The sequence below is a fragment of the Botrytis byssoidea genome (genome assembly GCF_014898295.1).
Source record: "Botrytis byssoidea strain MUCL 94 chromosome Unknown BBYS_002, whole genome shotgun sequence".
Taxonomy (NCBI): Eukaryota; Fungi; Ascomycota; class Leotiomycetes; order Helotiales; family Sclerotiniaceae; genus Botrytis; species Botrytis byssoidea.
In genome coordinates this window covers 2,202,690-2,219,518 of record NW_024065843.1, presented here as the reverse complement: position 1 = coordinate 2,219,518, position 16,829 = coordinate 2,202,690, and the positions used below count along the sequence as shown (strand labels likewise).

The 16,829-nt window shown below is 43.6% G+C and overlaps 7 protein-coding genes across 7 annotated transcripts; 2 read left to right on the top strand and 5 right to left on the bottom strand.

The window, feature by feature from the left end:
- Positions 1 to 968: 968 nt before the first annotated feature.
- On the bottom strand, positions 969 to 2,566 carry EAE97_001414 (uncharacterized protein). The gene is made up of 5 exons (XM_038871925.1): positions 2,450 to 2,566; positions 2,199 to 2,302; positions 2,024 to 2,125; positions 1,597 to 1,956; positions 969 to 1,531 (listed from the first exon to the last, which is right to left on the bottom strand). Exons 2-5 carry the CDS (start codon positions 2,257 to 2,259, stop codon positions 1,170 to 1,172), a joined length of 885 nt encoding a protein of 294 aa, XP_038737826.1. The 5' UTR covers positions 2,260 to 2,302; positions 2,450 to 2,566; the 3' UTR covers positions 969 to 1,169.
- Positions 2,567 to 3,492: 926 nt separating this feature from the next.
- Positions 3,493 to 5,516, bottom strand: EAE97_001413 (uncharacterized protein; the record flags this gene model as incomplete). The annotated part of the gene is made up of 6 exons (XM_038871924.1): positions 3,493 to 4,110; positions 4,167 to 4,501; positions 4,550 to 4,750; positions 4,801 to 4,848; positions 4,901 to 5,016; positions 5,074 to 5,516. 6 exons carry the CDS (start codon positions 5,514 to 5,516, stop codon positions 3,493 to 3,495), a joined length of 1,761 nt encoding a protein of 586 aa, XP_038737825.1.
- An 851-nt stretch (positions 5,517 to 6,367) lies between these two features.
- EAE97_001412 (uncharacterized protein) lies at positions 6,368 to 8,068 on the top strand. The gene is made up of 2 exons (XM_038871923.1): positions 6,368 to 6,913; positions 6,986 to 8,068. Exons 1-2 carry the CDS (start codon positions 6,501 to 6,503, stop codon positions 7,953 to 7,955), a joined length of 1,383 nt encoding a protein of 460 aa, XP_038737824.1. The 5' UTR covers positions 6,368 to 6,500; the 3' UTR covers positions 7,956 to 8,068.
- Positions 8,069 to 8,675: 607 nt separating this feature from the next.
- On the bottom strand, positions 8,676 to 9,859 carry EAE97_001411 (uncharacterized protein; the record flags this gene model as incomplete). Its single annotated transcript, XM_038871922.1, has 3 exons — positions 8,676 to 9,212; positions 9,263 to 9,371; positions 9,576 to 9,859. 3 exons carry the CDS (start codon positions 9,857 to 9,859, stop codon positions 8,676 to 8,678), a joined length of 930 nt encoding a protein of 309 aa, XP_038737823.1.
- A 1,801-nt stretch (positions 9,860 to 11,660) lies between these two features.
- On the bottom strand, positions 11,661 to 13,265 carry EAE97_001410 (uncharacterized protein; the record flags this gene model as incomplete). Its single annotated transcript, XM_038871921.1, has 2 exons — positions 11,661 to 11,735; positions 11,796 to 13,265. 2 exons carry the CDS (start codon positions 13,263 to 13,265, stop codon positions 11,661 to 11,663), a joined length of 1,545 nt encoding a protein of 514 aa, XP_038737822.1.
- A 530-nt stretch (positions 13,266 to 13,795) lies between these two features.
- Positions 13,796 to 15,085, top strand: EAE97_001409 (uncharacterized protein; the record flags this gene model as incomplete). The annotated part of the gene is made up of 1 exon (XM_038871920.1): positions 13,796 to 15,085. The coding sequence occupies one exon, from the start codon at positions 13,796 to 13,798 to the stop codon at positions 15,083 to 15,085; it is 1,290 nt and encodes a 429-aa protein (XP_038737821.1).
- A 279-nt stretch (positions 15,086 to 15,364) lies between these two features.
- Positions 15,365 to 16,699, bottom strand: EAE97_001408 (uncharacterized protein; the record flags this gene model as incomplete). The annotated part of the gene is made up of 4 exons (XM_038871919.1): positions 15,365 to 15,706; positions 15,836 to 16,038; positions 16,108 to 16,330; positions 16,403 to 16,699. 4 exons carry the CDS (start codon positions 16,697 to 16,699, stop codon positions 15,365 to 15,367), a joined length of 1,065 nt encoding a protein of 354 aa, XP_038737820.1.
- Between the last annotated feature and the right edge of the window lie 130 nt (positions 16,700 to 16,829).

Sequence of the window (16,829 nt, the reverse complement as noted above, 5' to 3'; positions counted from 1 at the left end):
GCGTTAAAGTTTATTCACGTGATAGTCTTGCGCTACTATATGTAGTGCGTCCAGTCCAACGCTTACGATGTAAGATTGACTAAGATTTTCACAGTGCCATGCCAGACGTCGAAGAGATCTACTCAATTAGGGAAATATCCATCAGTTCCACGTCTGACTTTCTCTATAAATGCCAATCATTTCCATAAACATGAGCCTAAAACCACGCTTTCCAAAGTTAGACATGACTAGTGGGAGATGGTCGAACGTGGTATAATAAGACCGGAGCAGTGAATCTACAACGTTGATATCTAGAGTAGCCAAGCTAGGTTCAATTACTCAATGTCTCCTGTTGCGTTGGGTTGATAAAGCGAAAGTAGTCCTTCGCCTTCAGCCATAAATCAAATGTTCCACATACCTACCCGTGGACGTATGAAATTGGCGAAAAAGAAGTCGATCCCTTACCCGCACTGTACATGGCTTTGATTGTGTCAGCTTGATAGGTTCATTCTGATCTACTCAGTTTGTAATGCAAGGTTACTCGGAGATTCCTTTACATGGTAAGGTCACCTTGGTTTTTGCGAAAATCTTGCATTCTTGGGATCGAGAATGTTTGCGCATTATGAGTAGAGTAGATATAAAATTGATATATAAAATCGATGTATGAATCAAGATCCTCACAAGAATGTACCAATAATTGGCGTATATTATCACAGCAGTGTGTCAAGCAGGTACAAAGTTCTATTATTTCCCAAAATATTGTGGTAAATGCCAGTTGTTCCAGAAATGCCAAAACTCAGCCATCGTTGTCTTTCAATCAAATCCAGTGAATCCCAAAGAGTAACCAGGAAATCGCCAGGCCTATCTATCACCACAGACCTCCTTCGTCTCTTCCACTTTCGAAGAAAAACTAGACACAATCTCGGAAAAGGACAAGAAGCAATCCATGAAGCAAAAATATTCAACCAACTCTGACAAACATTCGATTTGACGCTCCAGTCCAGCTATCAATCCCCTATGATAAATCACATAGTTTTTAACCGTACGCATAGGAACTGGTAGAAAATATTTCGAGGCGCTTTAACTACTAAGTATTTCATCGCTTCATTCATCAAAATCATGCTTTCATAACATATCATAAACTATCCTCCCAGCCTAGCACCTAACATCCATTCGTGTGAACAATTCCTTTACATGAACTTACTTGCCAGTCCCATCAATCCACTCATACCACCAGAGCTCCCACCACCTTGACTCTTCATATACATCTTAAGAGCCATTTCACCAGCTTGCTGAACAACGCTTTCCTTAGAAGAACCAGAAGAGACATTTCCTTGACTGCTTTGTTGATCAAATAATTTACTGGCTTGTGCCATTGCCATTCCAACGAAAGCGTTTTGAGAGTTTCCGGACGAGGAGTTTCCGGATGAGCCACCGTTGAACATCTTGAGTGCTTGCATTGCGGCAGCACTGCCCATGCTAGATGAAGATGCCGAAGAACCGCCGGAAGAGCCGCCACCGCCATAGTATTGTTTGTGGGAGTTTACAGCTTCTATTTTTATGTTATTAGTATATTTTTGTAGGTTAGACAGTAGCAATGTAGCTGAAATGACATACCTTCTTCATCGACATCTTGATTACCGATGTTTTGTTTGTTCTGGCCCAAGTAACCCAAGACGCTCGAGAACAAGCTAGAATCTCCAGAATCACCGGCATGTTCTTGAGCATGATGAGCTGCGCCCTTCAAATCCTCATCATCGGCACCGTATCCTCCACCGCCTCCATATGGGTTATTTCCACTTCCTCCATATCTCTCATCGCGGCCGCCGTGACGGATTTCTTCTTGTCCTCCTTGTCCACCACCTCCGTAATAGCTTTGGGCTTCTCCGCCTCCTTGACGACGATCTTCGTTAAAGTTTCCGCCACCGAATGCTCCTCCGGGCCCGCCTGCTCCACCTTGGTGGCCTTCTCTTCTTTCTGTGAGAGTTTGTAAGCTTATGCTGTATACATAGAGAAACAAAGGAATGGATATTGGGTAGCAAACCTTCACCGCCATATCCGGCGCCTTGTCGTCCCTCTCCACCATATCCACCACCCTGCTGTCCACCATAGCCCTCCTCATCTCTGCGGCTATGTTCTCTTCTCTCTACAGATCCTAGTCAGCGCGTTCCGTCCTCAAGGCCCCGGTGACCCCCCATATTCAACACTGTAATTCTTACCTTCACCTCCATATCCCCCGCCTTGTTGACCACCGTAGCCTTCGTTTCCGTAGCCAGACATGATTGTTGTTGTTTGATTTGAGTTTTGTTTGGTTTGGGAAATGCTATAAATGCAGTTCTGTCAGTCAAGAACTTAAGAACAGAAGATGTGTTTGTTTTGTTGAGGTGGCTTGTGCGGGGTCATGTTGGAGCTCCGTTAAAGCTTTCGCCGAAAGACAACATCCGGATAGTATCCTTTGATTAGAACTTACTATTTGAGGTTCGTAATAGAATTTCTTGTGATGTGTTAAGAAAGAGTTGTCTTTTGTGTATAATACTATAATAACAGAAACAAATCGTTAATGCACGCAGAGGAGCTTGTTATATTTTTGAACCCGGAAATCTGGATCAGCAGCGCTGGATTTCAAGGAGGGGAATCATGCAGATGATGACGTTTCCGTGGTGGGGTAGCTGAAACCCCTATTGGTGTGGAACACAGAAGCTCGCTTGATTGGCTTGGTGTTTCTCTTGGGATATCCTGTGTAGCGCTTTCAGCTTGAATGTTCATATTGAATTTCTTGACTACATAATGATAATTATTAATAAGTGTGACTTGAATTTGATATCGAGGCGTTGGAGATGAGACATTATGATGGTGTGGAATCAGAGTCTCATCTAGAGGAGTTTATCTACACTACATCTGAATTTGATACCAAAGAGAAGTTTATGGCTAAATTTCGGAGGGGTACTTGAAATTATCTATACCAAGAACTATATATTAAATCGGCACTCGCGCACTACGAAGTATGATAGCAGTGAAATGCACGTGAAATATAACACTGTAGTCTAATCCTACAAATCAGATACCTGCAAATAAAGATCTGGCTTAGTTACTCCCAATGACAGATCCACAACAAGAACGATTCTGATATTCCTAAGATGTGTATTGCACCAAGCGGCAGCAACATATATCACTTCAATCCGCATATCAAGTCCTTCGATTATCATGTGTGATGTTCTGAGTTAGAATAAATACTGTGCGCCTACTCACTACATGAGGTATTGTCATTTCATTAGTGTTGATATTCCAGGAACTTGACAGTAATGAGATTACTATTATCCTACTACGAAGTCTGAGTAACCCCGTGAAAAGAGAGTACCAAATCCCCACTCCTTATCATCTTCTATCCGTCCAACCTCTACTCTATACATGCTAAATGCTGTCCCATATCTATTATATTATACCAAGACCCTCCCCGAAATAAATAAAAAAGCATAAATCCCACATCATTAAATCATAAACCCAATCACTCTCTTATTTCTTCCCCACCGCCTCCATATCACTCTCCTTCTCCTCCTTCAACCCCTGCAACGTCTTATGCTCCACCTCCAAACTATATCCTTTGACGAATAAACTCGACACCAGCGCCGCTCCAGATAACGCACACATGACAATCCAAATCATTTTTAAACTATCCGCATACGCGTCCTTCAACTGAGTCTTTTCTGATCCTTCGTCCATATTCTGAATCAATTTCACCAATGCCGTTGCATCTTTACTATATTCTGTTGCCATACTAGCAAGAAGTGGATAGGCGAGAAGTTTCTCCTTGATTTGATTTTGAAATACAACACCTCCGATAGCGACACCAATCGCTTGACCAAACACACGATCAAAGGAGTAGAAAGCAGCTGCGTGGCCTGCATCTTGCGGACGGGAAGCGGCTTGAATTCCGAGTCCCAAGGCCGGGAATAACATTCCTGTACCGATTGAGATGGGAACATTGATGAATACCCATTGCACAATTGAAGTTGATGGCTTGAGAAGATAGAGAATTCCAGAACCGAAAGTTGCGAGAGACCAACCCGACCAGAGTGCCCATCTGTAGCGACCTGTTTTGGAAACAAGGACACCGACTACTACTGACATGGGCTGGGGATGTGTTAGTAAGTTTGAGGAGCTGGAGAAAAAAGACTTGTATGACTTACAGCAACGAAACTGGTTTCGGGTAAGATGGCAACACCGGTGACGATAGGTGAATAACCCTGAACGGCCTCGTAATACAATGGAAGATAGTACAACAAAGACCAAAGAACCATTCCGTGAATCATTGTTTGAAAGTATATGGAAATCGATGACCATGTAACGAAGATACTGAAACGGATGATCGGCTCGACATTATCTCCCGGTAGAAGTTCGCCTTCGGAATCGAATGCGCGATCGGATAGCCTTTTTTCATAGAAGGAGAAACCAATTAAACCTACTACGCCTATTATGAGAGGGAAGAGTACTCTCCACGAATCCCAAGCGTACATTACACCGCCTAGTCTTGTTAGCGATATAGGTTATAGATTTGAATGGATATTCATACCCCATGTGATAGGAATCAAGAAAGATATTGCTGAAGAAATGAAGACGACGGAACCAAGCCAATCAAATCTTCTGACTTTTGCTAACAGATTCCCTGGCGTACGTGTAATTTTCAGAAATAGAATGATTGCGATTGCTCCGGATACAATGAGGGGAATATTGATCCAGAAGATCCATCTCCAAGAGACATTTTCTGCGAAAGCTAGCGAAGAAGTTAGACGAGTATGTGCAAGAGGATGGAGGAAAACTTACCACCACCCATTAATGGACCACCAACACTTCCGATAGCCCAAATACCACCTGTTTATACAGTTAGTTGATATAATATCCTATGTCCTGAAGGAACCCATACCCAAATAACCAAAATAAGCACCTCTAACAGAAAGAGGTACCAAATCTGTGATGACAATCTCACCCAAAGACAAGACTCCTCCTCCTCCAATGCCTTGAACACTTCTACCCACCAGCCTGTTAAAGTTTCACGATTAGCAAATATCCCTCAGCCCAGTCTAAGACAACACATACATCAATGTAAAATTCGTTGCCACGGCTGCCAAGATGCTACCGATACCAAACAATAAAGCCGAACCAAGTATTAATTCCTTTCTGCCAAAAACATGACTTAATCCCGCAATCACAGGCTGAGATACTGCAGAAGTGAGTAAAAACGATGTGCCAGACCAAAAAGCTTCGATGGCTGATCCTCTAAGTTTCGCGGTGATGATCGGCAGGGCGATACTGAGAGAGGTGGCATCAAGTGCGGCGGCGAGAGTGATGAGACATATGGAGGAGAAAGCAAGGATGAAGGCTGTGCTTGGTTTGAATTCAATTTTTGCTTCGATGGGGACATCTGTGGCGGCAGGTTTCTCCTGAAGACTGACAGGAGGATCTGAAGCACTGGTATTGGAAGATCTTGCTGGTGTGATTATGGAATTCTCTAAGTCCGGAGTTTTCGCGGATTCTACCATGGTTGAAAATACCATATATGATGCGATGGGTAATCGAGGAGATCAATGTGATAGTGGAAAATGAATGTTCAAGTAATGCAAAAACGTATCGAAAGGGAAGAGCTTTGCTAAGACAATACAAAGCTGACTTGATTCAAACAAAACATAGTATAATTCAAAATACGGACTCGGACATGCATCTCTATATATCTAGTCATCCAGCCTAGATCTCAGGAAAAAACGAACTAACCTCTTAAATCCTAGCAAATTCTCAAAACATAGACATTTCTAATCGCAGTTCCAAGGGAGACGAAAAACATACGTTCGTACCAACCATATCGCTCCGTCTCAACTCCACTTCAGCCTATCGTCAATCCATCAATCTATCAAACGCTCCGTCCCAGCTCCCAACAATGGTTCCTTAGCTCTAGAGCCCACTTTAAACGCCATTCCCAGTAACAAAAAATGCACTTGCACCTTGTCTACAAAGCTTGTTCGAACGGGAAAGGAGATCTCGGATTCCTTTTTATTTATTTACGTGGGGACGTAGCCTCATGTGTTTTCCATAATTGTAACACCTCGAATGTCCCGCTAATCTCTTCTATACATGCGAGAATGACAATTGAAGAAAGATCAGTAGATGCGCCGACGGGCCAAGATTGCTCCGACTCCCATCCATTTGTTCGTTTCGCTGCGTCGTATAATTAGTCCTGCCGCACGTGATATGCTTAACGAGCTGACCAATTACGCATAGGTATGGAAAGTCCGTTCCATCCTGACGCTATTATCTAATCTCGGGCCTGAATGTGTCAGGGTGTCCGAGTTTAGGTGGTACGTACGAGGGAGCGAGGCTGTAAGGCTACATGTGTACCTAGTACGTACTCGCATACATGCATGAATTTAGGGGTTTCGTCCCGATATTCCTTACAAAGCTTCAAGATTCGATATCAATATCAATATCCATTAACACAAATAATTCAGTTCATGTAAACACCTCACCTCGCCATGACGCAAACGCGTCTTTCCCTTCTATCCAAATGCCGAATCAATAAGATAACCGATCTCGCACAACCATTTTGTTACTTCCACATGATATTTCTCGTCTATGGATCCCAGATACTATTCCATTATCTCGAGCCCGGGGCTCTGAGTACCGGGGAAACGGTGGTTTTCAATGCAAGTGCGTGGGCTATGATATGGTGTTATTGGAAGACCTGTTCTGTTGATCCGGGGGAAAAGGGCTGGGTTGATAAAGTTGCGAATGAGATTGAGAAGGAAACGGAGAAGGACGGGAGGGATGAGAAGGCTATTGGAGAAGGTGAAGGCTTAGAAAAGATAGAGTGGGAAAATGTGAGATGGTGTAAGAAATGTGATGCGGTGAAGCCGCCCAGAGCACATCATTGTAAACAATGTAAACGGTATATCTCCCCGTCTCTCATTCTACTTTTCTAAGTCAACTCTGAATAAGTATCAGTATTAATACCCTCTAGCTGCATTCCAAAAATGGACCACCACTGTCCCTGGACCAACAACTGCGTCTCCCACATCACCTTCCCCCATTTCGTCCGCTTTCTCTTCTACGCCGTGTTTTCCCTCCTCATCCTCGCCTACTTTCTCTGTATCCGAATCGGCTACGTCATTTCCGAAAGTACTCTTCCTTCCTACTTAGGACCCTCAACCACCTCCCTCACCTTTCTCTTCGTAATAATCTGCTCCGCTGGGCTCTCCCTCTTCGCCATGTCCCTCCTCTTTCTGCGCACCGTCTACTCCCTCGCAACAAACATCTACATGATCGAAGCCTGGGAAATCGAACGCCACGATGCGGTTATCGAGCGCTCGAAATCGAGAAATATGCGCGGCTATGTGTATGCCAATGGAGGACGCAAAGTCAGAGTGCACAAAGTGGAATTCCCCTTCGATATAGGTATTTGGGAGAATATTGTGCAAGCGATGGGGGCTGCGAATATCCTTATGTGGTTCAATCCGCTTGCAGGCGGACCAAGTCTAGAGAGTGCGGGGACGTGGGAGGAAAATGGATTTAATGATAGGGTGGGCATGTGGCCGCCTCCGGATCCGGATAAGTTGGGGAGGAGAGCGGGATGTGTGGGTGTGGAAACTATCCCAATGGAAGAGAAAGTCTATGGGAGTGTAGAGGAAGAACGAGATGCATTTAGACAGCGTCAAGAAGCGGATTTGAAACGCTGGAAGAAGGATGATGCAGGAGGCACTGTCAATAATGGAGATGGATATTATGAAAAAGATGGCGCAGAGGAGGAGAATGAAGATGAAAGTGAAGAATATGAAGAGGGACTCGACGGAGAAGAAGGCTGGACGAATTCGGAAGGTGATAGATTGAGAGATTATGGGGTGGATGAAGAAGCGGATATTGTGGATGAAGATGAGATACCGTTAGGAGAATTGATTCGACGACGTAAAGCGAGGAGTTTTGCATCGGCGTGAGGGGTGTAATATAGAATTGGATGGAATAAAACGGAACAAAATAGATAGATAGAATAAAATGTACACATATAGAATCTAAAATATCTCACGGAGAGGAACACCCGCGAGACGATATTTACAACCTCATTTTCTGTCCCATTTTTTAACCGAACGATGAAGGAGTCGCTGAACATTAAATAAAGCGTCCATACTTCCACTAATATATACACAAACCTCACTCGAATCATTCGTTCATTCGTTCATTTTTCGCTCACAGCTTGAGATGGAGAAATGAAACACACAATTTATATTATCCAAAAGCCATCGCCTATCCCAGCATTTACTGCTCTGCTCACGTTACCCTCATATTATATTCTATTGAGGGATTCTATTGAGGGATATATTTATCCCTCAAATATATCCCTCATCCCTCAGCCATCCATCAATAACATCGCCAAACCGCCATGATCTCATGAATACTAGTAATACAAACGTATCGTGGGTCATAACTTCATCTCCCATCTTCCCAGTTTGTTCCATTTCATTTCAATCCCCCTTTCCCATCGTTTTGAAACGCCAGAAAAGAAGAATGATACCGCCCATGTTTGTGTTGAAAATATACAATGAAATTTCGTGTTTCCCCTGAACTGCTTGCAAGTGTACTGGGAAAACAAATCCCAGGTTATCTTGACTTATTCTTCAATTCTGTTTCTTTTGATTCTCCATATCGTAAGGAAGAAATCAAATAGCAAAGCAAGTAGCGAAAACCGTCGCAACCATAACCCACCAACCCAAACCCTCTACTATCGTCCTCCCAGCCGCTGAATCCGATCCACCACTCGCAGTCGTTCCATTAGGCAACGTACCATTAATTAGAATCGTCGATGTACCATTGACATCCGCAACATTGACGAGCGACTTGTTCAAGGCGTCATAACTTCCATCTCCGATTATCTGATCCAGGAATGTCGAGTTTCCACTATCGTCGCATCCGCACTCACTGTATGCAGCACAGAGACATGTGACTGGTTTTTTCTGGTCGACACCCGTCGTGTCTGAATCTTGACGGGTTTCGATAGTGGCAGATGTGGTGTTGGTGCCGTTGCGGGTAGCCGAGTGGTTGCGGAAGGCATAGGGATTGTGGTATGGATAGCTGTAGGCGCCGTAGAGCCAGAGACCGGGGAAGATGGACAGCGCACCCAAACCGAGGAAGACAGGCGCAATTCCGAGAGGTGAACGAGCACCGGAGGAATATGGTGTTGTTGCTCCTCCGCCATACTATTTGTGTGTTAGTAATCAATACCTGAATCTTTGGGAAAGGTACATACATATCTCCCCCCACCATAAGCAGGCGCGGGACCCGAGCCAGCTTTCGTAGCACCACCCGACGAAGAGGAAGATGATGTGACACCTCCCTTTCCAGACGAAGAACCAGAACTATTTTACTATCATGTTAGAGCTTGATTCTTCCGAACTCAATCCAGTACATTCCGCCCAAACACCGAATCTCGGTGCTCTACCCCCAACAGCCGAGTTGGTCCCTCAATGGCCCTTCTCAAAATTCGTTCGCATCACATCTCGTCACAGTCATCCATTCCATAAATCTCAAAATCAGAAAGAAGAAAATTCCCATGAACATACCTTGAAGAAGAACTGCTTCCACTGCTTCCACTACTACTACTACTGCCACTACTCGAACTTCCACCTCCTCCCTTACCGCCACCGCCTCCTCCACCCTTGCGTTTAAACAAATCGCCACCCCGTTTCTCCTCGCGAGAATAGTATGTGAATTCTTCGGCTTCGACTACAGGCTGTGCGTTTGCATCGCGTGTGATCAATTCTGCAGAGGGAATATATTGCGGATGCGCAAATGAGGGAGTGGACGAGAAGAGTAGCAGTGCTACGGTCCAGAAATCCGTCCTCATGGTTGATTAGGTGAGGATATTTATTAGTGTTTCTTGTGAGAAATCGATTGCTGAAGAGTTCTATGCTATCGTAATGCGATACTTGAAGGATAAAAGAAGTAAGCAATTAAAATATTATTCTTCCCCAGTTGAATAAAATGGAATCGATAATATTGATGTAGATGTAGATGTAGATGTAGATGTAAACACCAAATACAATACACCGATAAGAAAATCGATATGCGACTCAAACTTTAAAAGTTTCCAAAAGTGCGCTTTGTTTCACCGGAATATGATTCGTGATGCTGATGTGTTTGCAAACTTCACTTTCGAACGTCACTTGCTTGCAATTTAGAAAAATCTCCAGCAAAATCGCGTCCGGGGGGAAGTCAGTTGATATATACCTATCTATCGTAGTACCTACATCATTGATAACTTATTACCTCTTAGGGTTCCCGATTTTGATCCGGAGCACCGCCAAGATTTGCCTTATGATTCGCCTCACCTGCATCACTTGTTAGTTTCTCCTCCATCCATGGATCACATTTCACATTCCCATTTCACATTTCACACCTCTCTTGGGAATCCATTTCACTTCTTTGGACGCGCTGCCTGGCACTGCCACGAGTGGCTTGGCAGATGTCATTTAGGGTAATTGGAAGGTTTTTGTGAGGTTTAAGTGTGGAATAAAAGATGTAGAATTAGAATGGTGCCAAGGGCCAAGATATTGGCACAGGATTAGCTAATCTAAGCTAAGCTAATTTAGTAATTACACGTGATAAAAGTATAACAGTTTTTTAGTTAATCGTTATTACCGGGCCAGCGGGCGTCTTACTTGATGTTTTTCGATGAGTATACGATACCTACCTAGGAGGGTAAAGACGATGATTACCGGTAGATATGGTAGATGTGGATGGATGTAGAATAGCACGAACTAACAAATCATCATAACTTTAACCATCAATTGTTTCTCGTCCCTTCCCTTCTGATCACGATTGATTGATAGCAACCATAATCTTGATTGAATACTCAGGTAACCAACCTTATGTAAAACAAGTTTCCACACCCATCCCATCTATCCCCCTCTGATTTTGAATCAAAAAAGTGATGTAAGATTAAAGTGAGATCCTCTAATCTAGGGGTAAGACGGAGGAAAATTTAAGCATATCCAGTAAGTAGCACGATGCCTCCACCACCTTTTCCCAGTTTTCCATCTCCACCTCATGCACTTCTCTTCCCAGCTTCCATATATACGGTAATTACATCGTATCGTGTAATTCCAACACGTGATGTGGAGATGAGCGACGGATACATAGATCCGATTTATGTAGCCATTGATTACCAATCACAATGGCGGGGTTGATCATCTGGACTTTTTGTTATAACCGGTAGTTTTTCCACGGGTACGCTTGCTGGCTGTTGATGAATGCATGACCACTAGACTAGAAATCTTCTAGAAAATCTTCAAAAGATGTGTGGAGGCAAAATATGGTCATGGAGCAAGGCTTATCCTCTTAGTTCAGCAATGGAGGCTTAGGATACACACTAGAAGTATTTCTTTGTTCCAAAAGTCTGAGCTGATTCTCGCCTCAAGGGCTGAGATCGCAGCTTGATTGTTCTCCTCGGATATGGATATGGGAAGTATTGGACAGTCACCAAAATTACGGTAGATATTCTGGTGTTATTGATATCTTGTATTAAAACTTTTAATCATCAACTTTGCTTCGAAATATCTCGCTTGTATTGAATGATAGTATTGCTATCAGAGCTTATAGCCAAACCAAAAATATCCTAGATTGTTCATTTGACCTTTTCAAGCTATTTATGAGAGCTCCTTCTCCAAGACAGCTGGGGCAGTGATGGTCTGACCCTTCAGCTTCTCCAATCCTTCTCCACCCTATAGACATGTTAGCTTTGTTGAATCGAGCGGCATAGGACAAGTGAATGGTTGACTTACGTAACTGATCAATGGAGAAACTTCAATACCATCATCGGTGCTCTCACCGACAACAGTAGCACCTGCAGCTTGTACCCATCGTTTTCCTTGATCCATAATATGTTTCTTACTAGTATCTGGATCATCTTCACCAGTACCCCTCGCGTTCTTCAGTGGTGAGAACTCATCTTCGCGTTTGACCTCCATACAAGCAAATTTGTTGAGTTCCAACATTGGGAAAACATCGAAAACAAATTGCTCAAGTTTGATACCGTTTGGTTTCTCGGGTTTGACAGTTGTACCCTTCTCAGTATCCACGTAAGGAATCTTCTTTCTTGCAACATGGTGAGGCAACTTGTGAGCCCATTGAGGGATCGATTCAAAGAATCGGAAAGAGTAGTAGTGATTAACGATATTTGCTGCTCTGAACTTCAAGACATCCGGTTGCTTGGCATCTTTAGCTTCTGCGGTCTCCTTGTCGATTTCAGAATATTCAACAACATCTGGCTTGCCATTCTTGAGAAGGATCAGACCAACAGATTCGGTAGCATCTCTCTTGCGCACAACCTTTGTAGCAATGTCCACATCTTTAGAAGCTGAAAATCCAATGAATACTGGATCTGCTACCTTGACGAGACAGTTGTCTACGCAGTAAGCGTGAATGTGTTGAATGCCCCGGTTTGTCATGTCAGACATGACATTTGATGTGACGATGGCTTGGTAGATACCACCGTTTCCATCTGGTGCAACAGCAACCCTACCCTTACTCTCCAAAAGAATTTTACCATCATTCGAAATACAAGGGAGAACACCTTGTTCGAAGATAATAACATTCTCCTTTTCCAAACCAAAGTATTTATTTTCCTCAAAGTAATCTGCGGTAGGTCCTCGAGTTGGTCCACTGGTCATCACATACCATGGAACAATCACCTTTTTATCCGCTGCATAACCAGCCTTCTTATGTGCCAATCTCTGAACTCTGCGAATACGTTCTGCTTGTATTTGGAAAAGGGATTTTTCGGAAGGTAGACCAATATTGAAGCAACCCTTTGGAGCTGAACTTCCTAAACGGGTTCCTTGGCCACCAGCCATGAGTACCACTGCAACCTTATTTTCAGCAATCAAGTCCAAACCTGTTTCATACCACTTCTCAATATCTTCAGCTTTTGAATCGAGGATACTGGCAGTCGCAGATTCAGGGAGTGGTTCGAGACCAGTTTCTTTGTCGGCATCTTGGGTCTTGGGTGGGTTGAGAGCTGCATCGGTGATTTTGTTGATATATTCAGGATCGAAATTGGAAAGTTGTTCATAGAGAGCAGCTTTCTCTGCAGCTTCGAGGGTATCGTAAAATGCAAAAACCTGGTCTTGCTTTGCTTTGGTGTACTTCTCCTTAAGCTGTTCAAATTCGGTGGAGCTGGGCTCTCTAGGAGGGGCAGTTTGTGTCTTGCCTCCAATGTGCAATGTATCGAGGACTTTCTGAACGGATTCCATGATTTCGTCTTATGTAAAGAATGGTATCGTAATGTATAGGGGATGAAGGATTTGGAAACTGGGAAATTCAAGAATCAATTAAATCAGGGGAAATGGAATTTATATAACTTTTTGTTTCTATGTGTCTTATTGAGGGAAGGCACCGCACAGCCCAGCCCCACCATCCACTCACCGTCATATACGAATAAGTAAATAATGAGGGTCGCTAGAACAACTTACCATTCTATTTATATTAATTGGGTATCGTTTCTTTTCTTTCTTCTGTACATGACACGACGCATTTGGATTTTTTTCTTCATGCATTGTCAGTATGCTGAGGATATTAAAAAGCTTTGCATGCAACAAATACGAGTAACCTTCGTGTTACTTATATTTGTATCGCAATTGTGGTAATAACTCTTCTGGAGAATTCGTCGTATCGACAGACGTCATTGCTATCTCCTACTTAAAATGCTGACTCGGCAGATTTATCTTGTACATCTATTCGAATACTCATCAGAACCCTAACATCGTATCCACTGCCCAACAATATGGGTAAACAAGTGGACTCCAAATACTTCAAGAAGACAGAGATAGAAGCAGATGCTGCACCTAACATAACAGCACCAAGCTTTCAAGGAAAATTAGATCTCTCTTCATTCACATACTCTCCAAGCCGGCCGCTACGCCCTCACCGAAATAGTTCCCGAACAACTCCCCGTAATCTTCTGTCAAATTCATCAACCTCACAATCATCTCTTTCTCCTCTGAAGCAGGAATTCTGTATCGACGCTCCCGATGTCACAGCAGGCTCTCAATCAGAATCCGAAAGCAACCGGTTGGAAGCTTGGAATTGCAAATCGCCTGAGCAGGGAACGCATGAACACAGGAAGCATGAATATGGAACGTCACATAATGAAGCTGGGTGCAATTTCCCTCAAGAAATGAGTGAGCAGCATGATCGATCCATTGAAATGGGGCTGCGTGGCGATTGTACGCCCTCCCCTATGACTTCGCCCGTACCAACAAGTGTTCGAAAGAGGCAATCACCTACAATGTGCCCAGTCGAAGCTCCTGAATATGTAAACGCAACCCCTTCTCCTCTAAAACGCAGGCTGGAGTCAATTTCCGCAACCCCAGCAAGCAAGCCCTCTCCAGCAAAAAAACGTCGTTCTCGCGCTGGCGGAGGCTACAAACCTCCATCTCACTACGCGCATCTTTCGTTTCTCCCCGATGTCATAGCACCTAATCTTTTGTGTCTTTTCGTAGGTCTTAATCCAGGTTTATTAACCGCTCAAGTTGGCCACGCATATGCACATCCCTCTAATCGTTTTTGGAAACTACTCTATTCATCAGGTTGTACCACTCGACTTTTGAAGGCGGAGGATGATTTCAAGCTACCAGAGTTATATTCTTTAGGAAATACAAATATTGTGGAAAGACCTACAAGAAATGGAGGGGAGTTGTCGAAAAAAGAAATGGACGAGGGAGTGAGTTTGTTGGAAGAGAAGATTAGGGCTTATAGACCGGAGGTTGTGGCATTGGTTGGGAAGGGTATCTGGGAGAGTGTGTGGAGAGTCAAGAAGGGGAAACCTATGGCAAAGGATGAGTTCAAGTATGGGTGGCAATCGGAAGAAGAGAATTTGGGAGTGATAAATGTTGGAGATTCATGGGGAGGAGCTAGGCTTTTTGTGGCATCTAGTACGTCTGGACTGGCAGCATCATTGTCGCCTGCGGAAAAGGAGAAGATATGGGGAGAATTGGGGTCCTGGATTGAGCGAAGAAGAAAAGAAAGAGATGGATTGAATGAAGTGAAAAAAGAGGTAGAAGATTGTGGCTGAGTTATGAGATTCACATGCATATTCATATGCTTAAGTTCTTCATATGAAACTTGGATCTCCCAACTACATCAACAAACAGAATGTATTCGGTTATCACACTACACATGATGATTCCTATGTTGAAATTTTACTTTCGAATTGCTGGACGATTAACAGGAGTTATAAATGCAAGTTGTCTCAATTGGGACCAAAAACTAGATCCATTTCCTGGACTGAAAGCTATACTACGAGAATTAATTATTATATTATTATCGTATAATTTATAATCACTCCTCCACATCACAAGATCTCCAGAACAACCTTTCCTCTGACCCTTGCACTCTCAATAATCTCAATAGCTCTCTTCCATCCCTCCGTCTCCTCATTCAACGCATCCTTAATCACCTCCTGGATCTCAATCTTCACCTCTCCTCTCTCAGCCAATCCAACTATCTTTTCCAGATACTCGGATTTGGTATGAAGAGATATCACGGCATAGCGAGGACCCCATATGAAGCCCGATATGTAACGCCAGATTTGTATGGGATTTTTGAAGAATGTCACGGGTCCGCCGAGACCTTTCACGTCGGTTTTGTCACCGACGATGGTTGTGTAGGCACCGTGGGGGTGGAGGAGAGTTTTCTGTGTGGGTGTTAGGTGTTAAGGGATAGTATTAGGTATTGGGGGATTGGAGGGGAGAGGAGAAGGTAGTAGGGGGGGGGGGGGGGGGGGGGGGGGGTTGAGATCTGGCGAAAGGGGGGGAGGACGCACGTAGGAAGGTATGAGGTCTGGTCCTCCCACGCAATCTATTAGTAGATCGTATTCTGTTGAAGTATTCTTGCTGTTGATTAATGTTTGGAGAACTGGGTCGGAGGTGTAATCTATTATTTCATCTGCCCCTAGACTTTTGACATACTCAATATTCTTAGAGGAGCAGATAGCTGTGACGTGACAATCGTAGAGGGTTTTGGCCACTTGAAGATGTGTTAATGTCATTTTATAATATATGGAGAAATCCCAACATTGAGTGAAGAAACACTCACATTGAACAGCCCATGAACCACACCCTCCTGATGCTCCTCGTACGATCACTTTTCTCTGTGAATCACTTCTAACTGCGGGAAGCCAATCCAAAGCCGCAAACATGGTTAATGCAACGAGAGGAATCGATGCACCGGCTTCATGAGATAGACAATTAGGTTTTTTGACCACTGGGTCTGAAGCTGGATTAACAGCAATGTATTGACTGAAAGTTCCTTGGCCGAACTGTTCCTATCAGTAACACATCTTAATTGTCTCCCAAGTCCCTCCAAAATATGAACAGATGAACAAACATACAACTTGAAATAACAACCCAAAGACTTCATCTCCAATAGACCAATTTCCTTTCACCTGATCTCCAATGGCTACAATGGTACCGGAGAAATCACGCCCCATGCCTTTCGAGCCAGAGACTACGGATACTATTCCTGCACGCCATAATTGTGTATCAACAGGATTTATAGACGCGAAATGGACTTTTATCAGGAGAGTTTTCGGAGTTTGGAGTGATGAGACATCCTGATCCTCAATGGTAAGAGGGCCTGCAAGGGTACTGAAGCGTAGAGCTTTGTAAGTTGAAGGAAGAGATGTCATGGTTGGAAATTGTGAAGATACAGATAAGTGATTTAGATTTTTGTTGATGTTGCCAGGGCCTCACAATCGTTTCGTTTCCTTTTCTGGTCTTGGATGAAATGTAACCTGATGATACCCTAGGTATTCATGT

Excerpts from the sequence above, each read along its gene's own strand:
- EAE97_001414 (XM_038871925.1), bottom strand. The coding sequence starts at position 2,259 with ATGTCTGGCTACGGAAACGAAGGCTACGGTGGTCAACAAGGCGGGGGA. Across the intron at positions 2,126-2,198 it reads CGGGGGATATGGAGGTGAAG|AGAGAAGAGAACATAGCCGC; the intron begins GTAAGAATTACA and ends TAGGATCTGTAG. Across the intron at positions 1,532-1,596 it reads TCAAGATGTCGATGAAGAAG|AAGCTGTAAACTCCCACAAA; the intron begins GTATGTCATTTC and ends ACATAAAAATAG.
- EAE97_001412 (XM_038871923.1), top strand. The coding sequence starts at position 6,501 with ATGACGCAAACGCGTCTTTCCCTTCTATCCAAATGCCGAATCAATAAG. Across the intron at positions 6,914-6,985 it reads CATTGTAAACAATGTAAACG|CTGCATTCCAAAAATGGACC; the intron begins GTATATCTCCCC and ends AATACCCTCTAG.